Here is a 13,134-nt window from a genome sequence, read left to right as displayed (position 1 = left end):
ACTGGTTTTGCCATACATCAACATGAATCCGCCACGGGTATACACGTGTTCCACATCCTGAACCCCCCTCCCTCCTCCTCCCCGAACCATGCCACCTTTTCATTTTAAAATGTGCTGTGCTCAGTCGCTCAGTCGTGTCTGATTCTGCGACCCCATGGTATGTAACCCACCTGGCTCCTTTGTCCATGAGGATTCTCCAGGCAGGAATACTGGAGTAGGTTGCCATGCCCTTCTTCAGGGGATCTTCACAACCCAGGGATCGAACCCGGGTCTCCTGCATTGCAGGCAGATTCTTTACCATCTGAGCCACCAGGGAAACCGTTTTAGAATAGATTTATTTATTTTGAAAAAGAAGAGTACGAGAAAGAAGTCTGCTTTGTGATGATGTGAGTTACAAGTGTAAAGTGACTTATATAAAGTTCCCAGAACAGGGCCAGGCTTTGAATGGGCACTGAAAACTGGTCATAATAACACATGCAAATAATACGCTAAGTGCATATTGTAATGTGCGTTCATTCATTTGTTTACCTTTTCAGGCATTGGTTTATTCATATCCTCAGGCAACACCCCACCAAGTTCAGCCCCCTCACTCCATTTCCACCATGTCACCAGGAGTGAAGCCTTTATTCCTGGTTTCAGGGTCAAACTTACTAGGACTTTGGCTTGGACCCTTCGCTCCACCATTTCCAGCACACACTGGGATGACACATGGCTGATTTTGAAAAATGGGCTGAGCTCTGTTTTACTTACAGTTTCATCCAGATTCTCCTTCTGCAACTGGTACAGGCTGATTGCCCACCAAGGCCTGTGTGCCTCCTTCTAACTGGGGAGTTTAAAGCCGGTGCCTAAGAGATCAGTACTTGCTCCCTGGAGAATCTGAGCCTTTAGGGGCTGTAATGGATTCAGAACAAACAGCGTTCGGCTGAAGAACATTTATGCTTTCTCTGGAGAAGAGACATTTAATCATGTTACTGTCACTGTGGGCTTTTTTGTATGTGTTGTCTTGTTATAGAACAGCTCCTTACAATTTTTTCTCATTATAAATCAGGTTAAACAATTTTTACTATGTCTGAAAAATTGCATTCACGTCTAGAAAACTGACCTTAATCAGTTTTGTCACCATAATCAACAAAAAGCATGGCTACATGAAAAAAGAAATCCAATGGTAACATAAGTTTAAGGGCATGTGCATCTAATGTGACAAATAATACTTAGCTCAGTGGTTAAGAAACCGCATGCCAGCGCAGGAGACACGGGTTCAGTCCTTGGTTTGGGAAGATCTCCTGGAGAAGGGAATGGCAACCGAATCCAGTATTCCTGCCTGGAGAACCCCCAAGAACAGAGGAGCCTCATGGGCTAGTCAGTGGGTTGCAAAGAGTCCCACGTGACTGAGCGACTAACACTTTCAATTCACTTTCACTCTTATATTACCACTTTGAGCATTATTTTTTTTAATTTGGAGAAAACAATGACTCTTGACCCCTTCTTCCATTTTTTCCCCTAAAAACCAGATATATTAAAAAAAAAAAACTCAGCCCTGGATAATAGCATCCTTTCTTCCAGTTATACTTTGCACCGTTAAAATATTTCAGTTAACAATGGTGGAATAAGAGATTATGAGTAGTGTTTGGCTATGAGGTTGCTAAAGGTTAAATCTTTAATCAGTGAAAGAAAAAAGCTAGATTTAGTCAGTCTGTAGCTTCTTGATTAAGAGGTGGCTTCTAAAAGTTGAAGAAATTAAGGAAATGAATTGTTCCCTAGTTTATCTAGAAAAGAATATAGCCCCACTGACACTTGATCTGGAGATTTCTTTTGAATTGCTGGCTTCCAGGACTCTAATACATTTGTGTTGTTTTCAGTTCAATTGCTCAGTCATGTCCAACTCTTTGTGACCCCATGGACTGTAGCATGCCAGGCCTCCCTGTCCATCACCAACTCCTGGAGCTTGCTCAAGCTCATGTCCATCGAGTCGGTGATGCCATCCAACTGTCTCACCCTCTGTTGTCCCCTTCTCCTCCTGCCTTCAATCCCTCCCAGCATCAGGGTCTTTTCCAATGAGTCAGCTCTTCGCATCAGGTGGCCAAAGTATTGGAGTTTCAGCTTCAGCATCAGTCCTTCCAATGAACACCCAGCACTGATCTCCTTTAGGATGGACTGGTTGGATCTCCTTGCAGTCCAAGGGACTCCCAAGAGTCTTCTCCAACACCACAGTTCAAAAGAATCAATTCTTCAGCGCTCAGCTTTCTTTATGGTCCAACCCTCACATCCTTACATGACTATTGGAAAAACCATAGCTTAGACTTTTTGTTGTTTTAAGCCACTAAAATTATGGAAATTTGTTGTAGCAGTGACAGAAAAATAATATACACCTAATGGTAATATTTTGCAAAAGTGTAATAAAATATCACAACCAGAGTATTGACATTGATGCATTCCACTGATTTTATCTAGATATCCTCAATCTGCCCCGTACCTATTTGTGTGTATGTGTTTGTAATAATTTCTAAAAAAATTTATGATCCATAGTGATCCTGTACTCACCATCACAGTCAAGACACTAAACAGCACAAACAAGAATCCCATGTGTTCTTTTACAGCATGACCTAACCTCACCCCACCCATTCTTCACTCGTTCCTAACCCTGGTAACCTTTAATCTGTCCTCGATTACTACATTTTGTCATTTCAAATATGCTATATAACTGGAACTACACAGCGTACAACTCTGTGGTTTGGCTTTTTCACTCAGCGTAATTCCCTGGAAATTAATCGAAGTTGTTGTGTGTACCAAACTTTCATTCACTTTTATTTTTGAGTGACTTCACTTTTTTAGGAGGGTATCCCCTTGATGACAGAGCTTTAGGCTTCTGCTTCATGAACATGTGCTTAGTCTTCATCCCATTTTGACCTCTAGCTACCCTTCCAGGTGGTTCTCTCAGGCTCCCAGGCTGCTATGCTAGGCTGGGACTAAGTCCTGGTTCCATTCCTCCAACTGCTTTGGAAAGAAGGTGAACAGGTTGATCATAGTATTATTTTCTTTCTTTCTTTTGAGCGATCTTGGTGCTCCTAAATCTCTTGCTAGAGATTATCCGATTCAATTATGGGTGTCCCATGATTCTATACTAGTAAATGTTTAAAATTGTATGAAAATATACAAATGAATGCACAGAATACTGATTTATTTAAGAGTAGGGTTTATATTTTCTACTTCCCTCAGTCTAGTCTCGAACCACCCAGCCTAAAGTATAAAGCTCATGTTTATGAAAAATACATGGTTATGCAACATCAGAACATTACTGGTCTATGTAATGTCAGAAAGGAAGGCTCTCTCTTGGACAAGGCCTAATGACTGCTAACTGTTCGTATGTCAGAACTGACGTCAACTTCAGAGATTTTGCTGCTTTTGTTTATTTGTCATGGAATTTATTTCCTTTTGGGATTTCTTTCACCTCTATTGAAAGTAGAGCACTGTGTGACTCTGTATTTTGAGTGTTATTTTGTATTCGGCCACATAGACTTAAACACGTCCACTAAATTTTTCTTTGCTTTATCATCTCCCTCCTACCAGCTTCACTGAGATATAACTGAGAAAATTTGTATACATTTAAGGTATATAAGTTGCATTTTGATATAGGTTGTGACATGATCACAATAATTAAGCTCATTAATAGATCTATCACTCACATATTTTTCTTTTTTTTTCTTTCATTCCTTCCTGTTTCTCCCTTCCTCCCTCACTCCCTCTGTTCCTTCTTCCCTCTTTCCTTCCTGTGGTGACAATGCTTAAAATCTTTTCTCTAAGCAAATTTCAAGTATATGGTACTGTATTTTAACTATAGTCAAAACTCTGTACATTAATCTCCAATTTTCACTCCAAGATCTCAGCACACCCTCTGTCTGTGTCCCATGATTCTGAGTTGCTGTCTCTGGCCTTTGAAGATACGTGGGCCTGCTGTGGAGAGAAGGTTTCTTCCTTGATAGACAAACTCTTCGCTGGGCAGATTCTGGTTCTGCTCCCCTGACTTCATGTTACCGTTACTCATTTCTTAGAATTTAGGAATGAGAGTGTATTTGAAAAGATATATTTTCTTTTTCTTTTTTGCCCAATAATTCTTATGTTATTTAAGAGTAAGTACATTTTTCTGGCCAGTTCATTAGACTGGCTGGTATTATTTTCTGTGAAACCTGCTCTTTTATCTAGCTAACATGGCATCTTTAGAGTCATCTGAGGGTTTTGATCACTTAACCTGACTTTATCTACTAAAGCTTTTTTTTTTTTTTTTTTGCCAACAGTCTGTCTTCCTGATTCAGAACACTCTTGGCCTTTTCATTTTCTCATTTAAATAAATGAATGATTACTGTCATTTTAGATCCATCTACATTCCAGGTTTTCTATTGCTATGGAGTAAGATATAAAAAGACACTTGCTCTTTGGAAAGAAAGCTATGAGAAAGCTAGATAGCATATTAAAAAGCAGAGACATCACTTTGCTGACAAAGTTCCATATGTTCAAAGCTATGGTTTTTCCAGTAGTTAGGTATGGATGTGAGAGCTGGACTATAAAGAAGGCTGAGCGCTGAAGAAATGATGCTTTCAAACTGTCATGCTGGAGAAGAGTCTTGAGAGTCCCTTGAACTGCAAGGAGATCAAACCAATCAATCCTTTAGAAAATCAACCCTGAGTATTGGAAGGACTGATGTTGAAACTGAAACTGAAGCTCCAATACTTTGGCCACCTGATGGGAGGAGCCGACTCACTGGAAGAGATCCTGATGCTGGGAACGACTGAGGGCAGGAGGAGAAGGTAAACGACAAGGAAGCATGGCGTGCTGCAGTCCATGTGGTGGCAAAGAGTCAGACACGACTAAGCAACTGAAGAAAAACAACAATAATAGTCTGAGTGATAAGGCACTTTTCAAGGGAGTACGTTTATTTTGCATTTCAGGTTATGCAATAATTGGAACAGAACCAATGAGAAGTCTCTATGTAGACAATTTAGGGAATGTGTTTAAATGAATAGGAAATTATGAACCTCTATTTTAATATTGATTGAGCTTCCCAGGTGGCACAGTGGTAAAGAATCTGCCGGCTAATTCAGGAGACACAACAGATACAGGTTTGATCCCTGGATTGGGAAGATCCCCTAGAATAGGAAATGGCAACCCCATCCAGTATTCCTGTCTGGAAAGTTTCATGGACAGAGGAGTCTGGCAGGATGCAGTCCATGGGCTCTCAAAGAACTGGGCCCAACTAAGCACTTAGCAGCACAAATACAAAGCTGGGGTTTTCTACTCTTTAAGACTATATCTGAAATATATTTGAAATAACTATGTACTTTGTCAAGTCTACACACTTTATATCTCGTAATCTCAAAATAAGAGATTATATTATAAAAAGCCCTTTTTCATGGGTAGTATGGGATATGGTCCTCAAACTAAAACCAAGGGAAAATAAGCCCTATGATATGCTGCTGAATTTCCTGCATTCAAAGAAAGTATCTCCTGGAGGTAACATTGGGGCTTCCCTGGTCGCTCAGTCAGTAAAGAATCTGCTTGCAGTGCAGGACACCTGGGCTCAATCCCTGGGTCAAGAAGATCCCCTGGTAAAGGAAATGGCAACCCACTCCAGTATTCTTGACTAGAAAATCCTATGGACAGAAGGAACCTGGTGGGATACAGTCCATGGGGTTGCAAGAGTTGGACATGACTTAGCAACTAAACCACAACCACAACCAAGATGTGAAGAAGTTGTCTATTTCAGAAATATTAAATAGTGGTCAAACAGCTATACTGGATGCTTTGATGTACTGAATTTTAACAGTTTGCATCCAATCTGAAAAAAATTTTTTTCCATATGACTTTTAGAGCTTCTTTTACCTTCTTATTTCTCAAACTATAGATCAGGGGATTCAACATGGGAATCACAATGCCATAAAATACAGAGCCCACTTTCCTCTTTTCATGGGAATTATGCGAATAAGACTGTAAATACATGTAAGAGAGGGTTCCATGGAAAATGGTGACTGCTGTCAGGCGGGAGGCACAGGTGGAGAAGGCTTTTTCCTTTCCTGCATTGGAAGAGATCTTCAGGATGGCAGCCAGGATAAACGTGTAGGAAATGATGATGGCCAACACAGTGGATGTCAGATTAAATCCCACAAAGACAAGAATCAGCATGATGTTGATGTCAGTGTTGGAGCAGGAGAGGGCAAGAACTGGAGGAATGTCACAGAAAAAGTGATTGATGGCATTAGCCTTGCAGAAGACCAGTGAAAATGTAAAACCTGTGTGCACAGATGCATTTATGGAGCCCATGATGTATGAACCAGCTACCAGCTGGATGCAGACTCTTCGGGATGTGATGGTGGGGTAGCGAGGCGGGTTGTAGAAGGCCATATAGCGGTCCACTGCCATAGCAGCAAGGCGGTGACAGTCACCGGTCACAAATGCTGTATAAACCAATGATTGTATGACACAGCCCTTGGATGAGATCGATTTATTTTCTATTATGAAGTTTTGCATCATCTCGGGAGTGACAGCAGAGGTAAAACAGATATCAACAAAAGCCAAATGCTGTAGGAGAAAGTACATGGGTGTTTGGAGTCTAGAATCTGTCTTGATAAGTAGGATCATTCCAATATTACCCACCATGGAGGTCCCATAGATGACCAGAAACACAGTGAGGAGGAAATACTGAAACGCATGTTGGACACCAAATCCCCGAAGGAAGAATTCAGTCACTTCAGTGCTGTTTCTCAGTGTTATGAGCACAAAAAGTCTAGAAAGGACCAAGAGGGAGACCAGGGAAAGAAAAGAAATGACTTGTTGAATAGAAAAGGCCCTTAACACTTTATGTCACTTTGTAAAAATCATATTTTCATGGTAGTCACTCACAACAAGGTTTATTTATTTCCAAAATTTCTTTCAATGTTTTAAAATAAGAAATTGCCACATAAAAACAATATATTAGCCATAGATTCATTTTCAAAACAAAGACGTTTTCACAGAAGAAGAGTCACTTAATATTTGGACTCTAAGAAACATAGATTGACATACATTTCGCCAAACCTGCCAGTTTCTTTTCTGTAGCCCAGTGCTGAACATAGATGAAGCCTTGGAAGCACTGAGAGTCAGCAGAGGTTAAGCACATTCACTTTGCTTAGGCAGTTTCTTCATAGCAGAAAAGCTTATGGCCCTTCTTCATAGTAAGCATTTAATCAGCAAAGACCTTCATCATAAATGAAACAAAGAATTTCATACGGAGACAACCCAAGCTGAAAACATGCACCTGTGTGAGATGTGGGTGGTAGGACTTGTACTGGTTTTATTAGCCCTTGAAAAGTCTTCCTAATGTCATATCTATACTTGAATTCAGAGTGATGAAAGTCAAGTTGATATCGTAAATGCAATAAGAATTATCCTACCAAGATTCTGATTAAGTGGACCCCTGGTCGCTTCTAGCTTCCTCTAATAAGTACTTGTATCCGTGGGTGGCTGCTTCCTTAAAAGTGTTGCATTTCTATTCTTTTACACAAAATTATCCTGAGGAAGGAACTTGCACTAACTTATTTCTTCTTGGCCCTTGTTAAACACTGAATTAAAGATAATGATTTCTTATCCTTACAATGAAGTTATCCAACTGTGGTTATTTCTCAAATGGTTTCAGAGAATCAGAAGAGCCCATATCAACAAGAGGCTTAGTCTGCAACATTTTTAACACTGAAAGCATCTTCTTACTCACCATCTCATTATGGAGGTACGTTGCTTGACTTAGAGTTATTTATAAGATGAGGTTATTTTACCCTAATATATATATGAAGTAAGAGGACTATCTGGCTTTTAAAGAATATCAGTTAAAGGGAAGTGCATGGTAAGGATAATGATACAAAGATAATGGACCAAACATATATGCTCATGAATATCACAAAAATTTCTCTAGTTAAAAAGATACTAATTTCAGGAAATTGAGCTGGGATTAAAGTGATAAATGGCTGAGAAAAACTATAGGTTGCTGAAAATGTACAAATTGTGTTTGATTATTGCTTTATGAAACTATGGATACATGTTTAATATTTGTGTGTTAATTGTTCAGAAGTGTCTGACTCTTAGTGACCCCATGGACTGTAGCCCACCAGGCTCCTCTGTCCATGGAATTCTCCAGGCAAGAATACTGGAGTGGGCAGCCCATTCCCTTCTCCAGGGATCGTCCCGAACCAGGGGTCGAACTCGGGTCTCTTGCATCGCAGGTGGATTCTTTACAGTTTGAGCCACCAGGGAAGCCCTTATCCTTACCGTGAACCTGAATTCTTCACAAGCCAGATGCTCCTCTTATTTCATATATGTATCAGGGGAAAGTACCCTCATCGTATCAGTAGGTCTAAGCCAAGCTATGTACCTCTCTACGTGAGGTGATTAGTAAAAATGTACGTTTAGTGTCAGGAACGTTGCAAACTAAGGTACGAAACGGTGGGAAACTGAGTAAGAGAAAACATCACTTTATAAACTTATAAATCTCTGCACTGTTTTTTTAATTTAAAAAATGCTTTTTAAAATATTTTTTTATTTTAAAACAAAGATGACCATTTATATTTTATGGATTAACTGATTTGCTAAGCCTTAAGTCTACCATTTTATACTTTTTTATATGCCTTATTTCTGGTTTTGTTTGTTTGTTTGTTTGTTTTTTGCATTTCTGTGGGTCACTTGAATTTTTTAAAGAATGTCACATTTATTTATAGTGTTTTTTTTTAATCACAGACATTTATATAACATTTTTGTGGCTACTCGAGAGATTCTATCATGTGTATGCATAGCTGGTCTTACATTTTACCAGCTTGAGTGAAATGCTGTATATATTGAGAATCACATTAGTCAAAATTAAGCTTTTTACGTCTACTGTCAAACATAGTTTAGACTTCTCAAGAAAAAGTCAATTTTATTTATTCATACTTTTCTCTTTCCTTGGCTTTCTTCTTTCTTATTGTTATAAGATATACTATCTAAACCCGAACTAGAAGAAATAACTTGATTAGGTGCATAGATAAGAATGACACAAATACTTGGTGCCAGAAACCTACTTCACATAGAATGATGTATGTATGTTTCAAAGAAAAGAAAAAATATATACTTGTCCCAACATCAGTCAAAAAATTAAAGACTGGTTATATAAATAGCAGATAAATAGACTTCACAGCATAGAAAATTACCAAAGATAGTGCGATAGTGTGTAATGATAAAAGGGTTAACCTACCAAGAAGCAACAGAAATCCTAAGGGTATGAGTACCAAAGAAGAGAGATGCACCATGCGTGACTCAAAACCTGATAGAACTGACGGGAAAAACAGACAAGCACAGTTATAGTTGGATACATTAGCACTCTTCTCAACAGTTGGTGGAACAAACTGGACAGAAAACAAGAATATGAAAAAACCCAACAGCACCATCAAACAACTGGATTGAATAGACATTTACCAAACATGCCATCTAAAAGAGAATATAAATTTTTTATAGCACCAGCAGAATATATGTCAAGGTAGACCATATCCTGAGCTATAAAAAAATCCTTTAAAAATTTAAAAGAATTGAAATCATGGTGTATCTTCCCTGAACGTGATGGTATCAAACATGGTAGCTTTATCTACTATCTTTGCAACTTCCAGTGAATGCATTTTTATTCAGAATGACAGTATAAAAAAGAAGGAGAAAAAATGTAAAGCCTGCTTTGCAATGAGGTGAGGTTCAAGTGAGAAAATTTATGTAAATTTATCAGCACGAGAATGAGTATTGAATTAATATACATCAAATGGCCATCATAACCCATGCAAAAATACACTATGGGCATAGAGTATGGATGCAGTGATTGATCAATGAATTAATTCATCCAATTATTTGTTCATTTATGTGCTTTCACAGGCAACACTCAGTGCAACTGACTTCCCTCACTCCATTTCCATTACATCACCAGTGATGATGGGGTTCCTCCTGCCCTTAGGGCAAAACATGATGAACTTTGACCCTGACCATTCCACCTGCCACTCCCTGCGTGCAGTGCAGTGAGACATGGCTCTTTCTGCAACTGGTGGAGGCTGACTGCCAAGGCTCTCCATGGGGTTCCTTCCTGACCTGGAGTTTATAGCTGGGGTTTGAGGGATCACTACTTGATCTCTTGAGAGCCTGAGCTTCTAGAGGCTGTGGAAGAACCAGAAAAAACAACACTCATTTATTATTCTCTGCTGAATAAAAGTTCATATTTCCAGAGGAGACAAAATGTAATTTTGTGTTACTGCCTTTAGGGAGTTATTGGTTTCACTGTTGAAAGAGTTGCCCTGTTAGTAACAAATTACCTTCCTGCCCTCTCTTGCTTTCTCCCTCTGTTTTTTCTTTCTTCTCTGTTTTCTTTCTTTCCTCTTCCCTCCGGCTTTCTCTCCCGGCGTTGTTTAGCCTCCATATTTTGTATTTTTAATAGATTTTTTAGTTGACATCTAATCTTTTCACATTGTGATCAGAAAAGATGCTTGAAGTGATTTCAATTTTTTTGAATTTACTAAGTCTAGATTTATGGCCCAGGATGTGATCTATCCTGGAGAAGGTTTTGTTTGCACTTGAGAAAAAGGTGAAATTCATTGTTTTGGGGTGAAATGTCCTATAGATATCAATTAGGTTTAACTGGTCTATTGTATCATTTAAAGTTTGTGTTTTCTTGCTAATTTTCTGTTTAGTTGATCTATCCATAGGTGCGAGTGGGGTATTAAAGTCTCCCACTATTATTGAGTTACTGTTCATTTCCCCTTTCATACTTGTTAGCTTTTGTCTTACATATTGTGGTGCTCCTATGTTGTGTGCATATATATTTATAATTGTTATATTTTCCTGGATTGATCCCCTGATCATTATGTCCTTCCTTGTCTCTTTTCACAGCCTTTACTTCAAAGTCTATTTTATCTGATATGAGTGTTCCTACTCCTGCTTTCTTTTGGTCTCCATTTGTGTGAAATATCTTTTTCCACCCTTCACTTTCAGTCTGTATGTGTCCCTTGTTTTGAGGTGGGTCTCTTGTAGACACCGTATAGAGGGGTCTTGTTTTTGTATCCATTCAGCCAGTCTTTGTCTTTTGGTTGGGGCATTCAACTCATATACGTTTATGGTAATTGTTGATAAGTATGATCCCATTGCCATTTACTTTGTTGTTTTGGGTTCAAGTTAATAAATCTTTTCTGTGTTTCCTGTCTAGAGAAGATCCTTTAGCATTTGTTGGAGAGCTGGTTTGGTGGTGCTGAATTCTCTCAGCTTTTGCTTGTCTGTAAAGCTTTCAATTTCTCCTTCATATTTGAATGAGCTCCTTGCTGGGTACAGTAATCTGGGCTGTAGGCGTTTCTCTTTCATCACTTTAAGTATGTCCTGCCATTCCCTTCTGGCCTGAAGAGTTTCTACTGAAAGATCAGCTGTTATCCTATGGGAATCCCCTTGTGTGTTATTTGCTGCTTTTCCCTTGCTGCTTTTAATATTTGTTCTTTGTGTTTGTCTTTGTTAATTTGACTAATATGTGTCTTGGGGTGTTTCATCTTGGGTTTATTCTGTTTGAGACTCTCTAGTTTTCTTGGACTTGGGGGGCTATTTCCTTCCCCATTTAAGGGAAGTTTTCAACTATTATCTCCTCAACTGTTTTCTCATGGCCTTTCTTTTTGTCTTCCTCTTCTGGGACGCCTATGATTTGAATGTTGGGGTGTTTAACATTGTCCCAGAGGTCTCTGAGGTTGTCTTCATTTATTTTAATTATTTTTCCTTTTTTCCTCTCTGATTCTTTTATTTCCACCATTCTATCTTCTGCCTCACTTATCCTATCTTCTGCCTCCGTTATTCTACTGTTGGTTCCCTCCAGAGTGCTTTTGATCTCAGTTATTGCATTATTCATTATATATTGACTCTTTTTTATTTCTTCTGGGTCCTTGTTACACCTTTGTTGCATCTTCTCAATCTTTGTCTCCAGTTTATTTATCTGTAACTCCATTTTGTTTTCAAGATTTTCAATAATTTTTACTATCATTATTCTGAATTCTTTTTCAGGTAGACTCCCTATTTCCTCCTCTTGTTTGGTTTGGTCGGCATTTATCATGTTCCTTTACAACGCAGTACATTTATTTTACATTTCAGGTTTATGCAACAATTGAAACTGAACATATGAGGAGCCTCTTTGTAGACAATTTAGGGAACTTGTTTAAATGAATTGAAAACCATGAACCACAATTTTAATATTGATTATATACAAAATTGGGGTTTTCTCATCTTTAAGAATATATCTGAAATATATTGGAAATAACTATATACTTTGTGATGTCTGTACATACTTATATGTTAAATAATCTCAATAAAGTCCCTTTTCATGGGTAGTGTGGAACATGTGTCTCAAACTAAGTCCAAGGGAAAATCAGAGATGAGATGAGATGTGACGATGAGATGTTTCTATGAGACGTTACTATGTTGTGTGCTCAGTTGCTCAGTCATGGTCACCTCTTTGTGACCCCTTGGATGGTATGTAGCCTGCCAGACTCCTCTGTCCATGGAATTCTCCAAGCAAGAATGCTGGAATGGGTGGCCATTTCCTTCTCCAGTTACTATATTACTTTCATTCAAAGAAATTATCTGTTGAAGAAAGAAGCATTAGTTTAAGATGTGAGCATTTTCTCTATTTCAAAATATTAAAGAGTGTTCAAACATCTCTACTGGATGACTCGATGTGATGAATTTTACAATCTGGTCCAACTTAGAAGAATTTTCTTCCATATGAGTTTTAGAGCTTCTTTAACCTCTTTATTTCTCAAACTGTAGATCAGGGGGTTCAACATGGGAATCACAATGCCATAAAACATGGAGGCCACTTTCATATTCTCCTGGGAATTATTAGAATGAGGTTGTAAGTACATGTAAGAGAGAGTTCCATAGAAAATGGTGACTGCAGCCAGGTGGGAGGCACAGGTAGAGAAGGCTTTTTTCCTCCCTGTAGTAGAAGACATCTTTAGGATGGTAGTGATGATATTTCCATAGGAAAAGATGATAACCAACTCGGTAAATATTAAATTAAATCCCACAAAGACAGCAAGTAGCATGATGTTGATGTCAATGTTGGAGCATGAAAGGGCA

General features: G+C 38.6%; 2 protein-coding genes across 2 annotated transcripts in view; both read right to left on the bottom strand.

Annotated features, from left to right (window-relative positions):
* Positions 1 to 5,811: 5,811 nt before the first annotated feature.
* Positions 5,812 to 10,103, bottom strand: LOC120876002 (putative olfactory receptor 5AK3). Its single transcript, XM_040257729.1, has 3 exons — positions 9,954 to 10,103; positions 9,331 to 9,398; positions 5,812 to 6,775 (listed from the first exon to the last, which is right to left on the bottom strand). Exons 1-3 carry the CDS (start codon positions 10,101 to 10,103, stop codon positions 5,812 to 5,814), a joined length of 1,182 nt encoding a protein of 393 aa, XP_040113663.1.
* Positions 10,104 to 12,740: 2,637 nt separating this feature from the next.
* Positions 12,741 to 13,134, bottom strand: part of LOC120877059 (putative olfactory receptor 5AK3) — a 16,997-nt gene continuing 16,603 nt past the window's right edge. The window contains exon 2 of the mRNA XM_040259360.1: positions 12,741 to 13,115. Within this exon, the coding sequence (XP_040115294.1) occupies positions 12,741 to 13,115 (375 nt within the window). The remainder of the gene's footprint in view (positions 13,116 to 13,134) is intronic.

Source organism: Oryx dammah, unplaced genomic scaffold (genome assembly GCF_014754425.2).
Source record: "Oryx dammah isolate SB20612 unplaced genomic scaffold, SCBI_Odam_1.1 HiC_scaffold_17, whole genome shotgun sequence".
Lineage (NCBI taxonomy): Eukaryota > Metazoa > Chordata > Mammalia > Artiodactyla > Bovidae > Oryx > Oryx dammah.
Note: the sequence above shows the minus strand (reverse complement) of the source record. Positions and strands in the feature narration are given on the sequence as shown.

Excerpts from the sequence above, each read along its gene's own strand:
- LOC120876002 (XM_040257729.1), bottom strand. The coding sequence starts at position 10,103 with ATGGAGAGCCTTGGCAGTCAGCCTCCACCAGTTGCAGAAAGAGCCATG. Across the intron at positions 9,399-9,953 it reads ACCCCATCATCACTGGTGAT|TTTGTTCCACCAACTGTTGA; the intron begins GTAATGGAAATG and ends TTTTCTGTCCAG. Across the intron at positions 6,776-9,330 it reads TGTGCTTGTCTGTTTTTCCC|ACTTTTTGTGCTCATAACAC; the intron begins GTCAGTTCTATC and ends GGTCCTTTCTAG.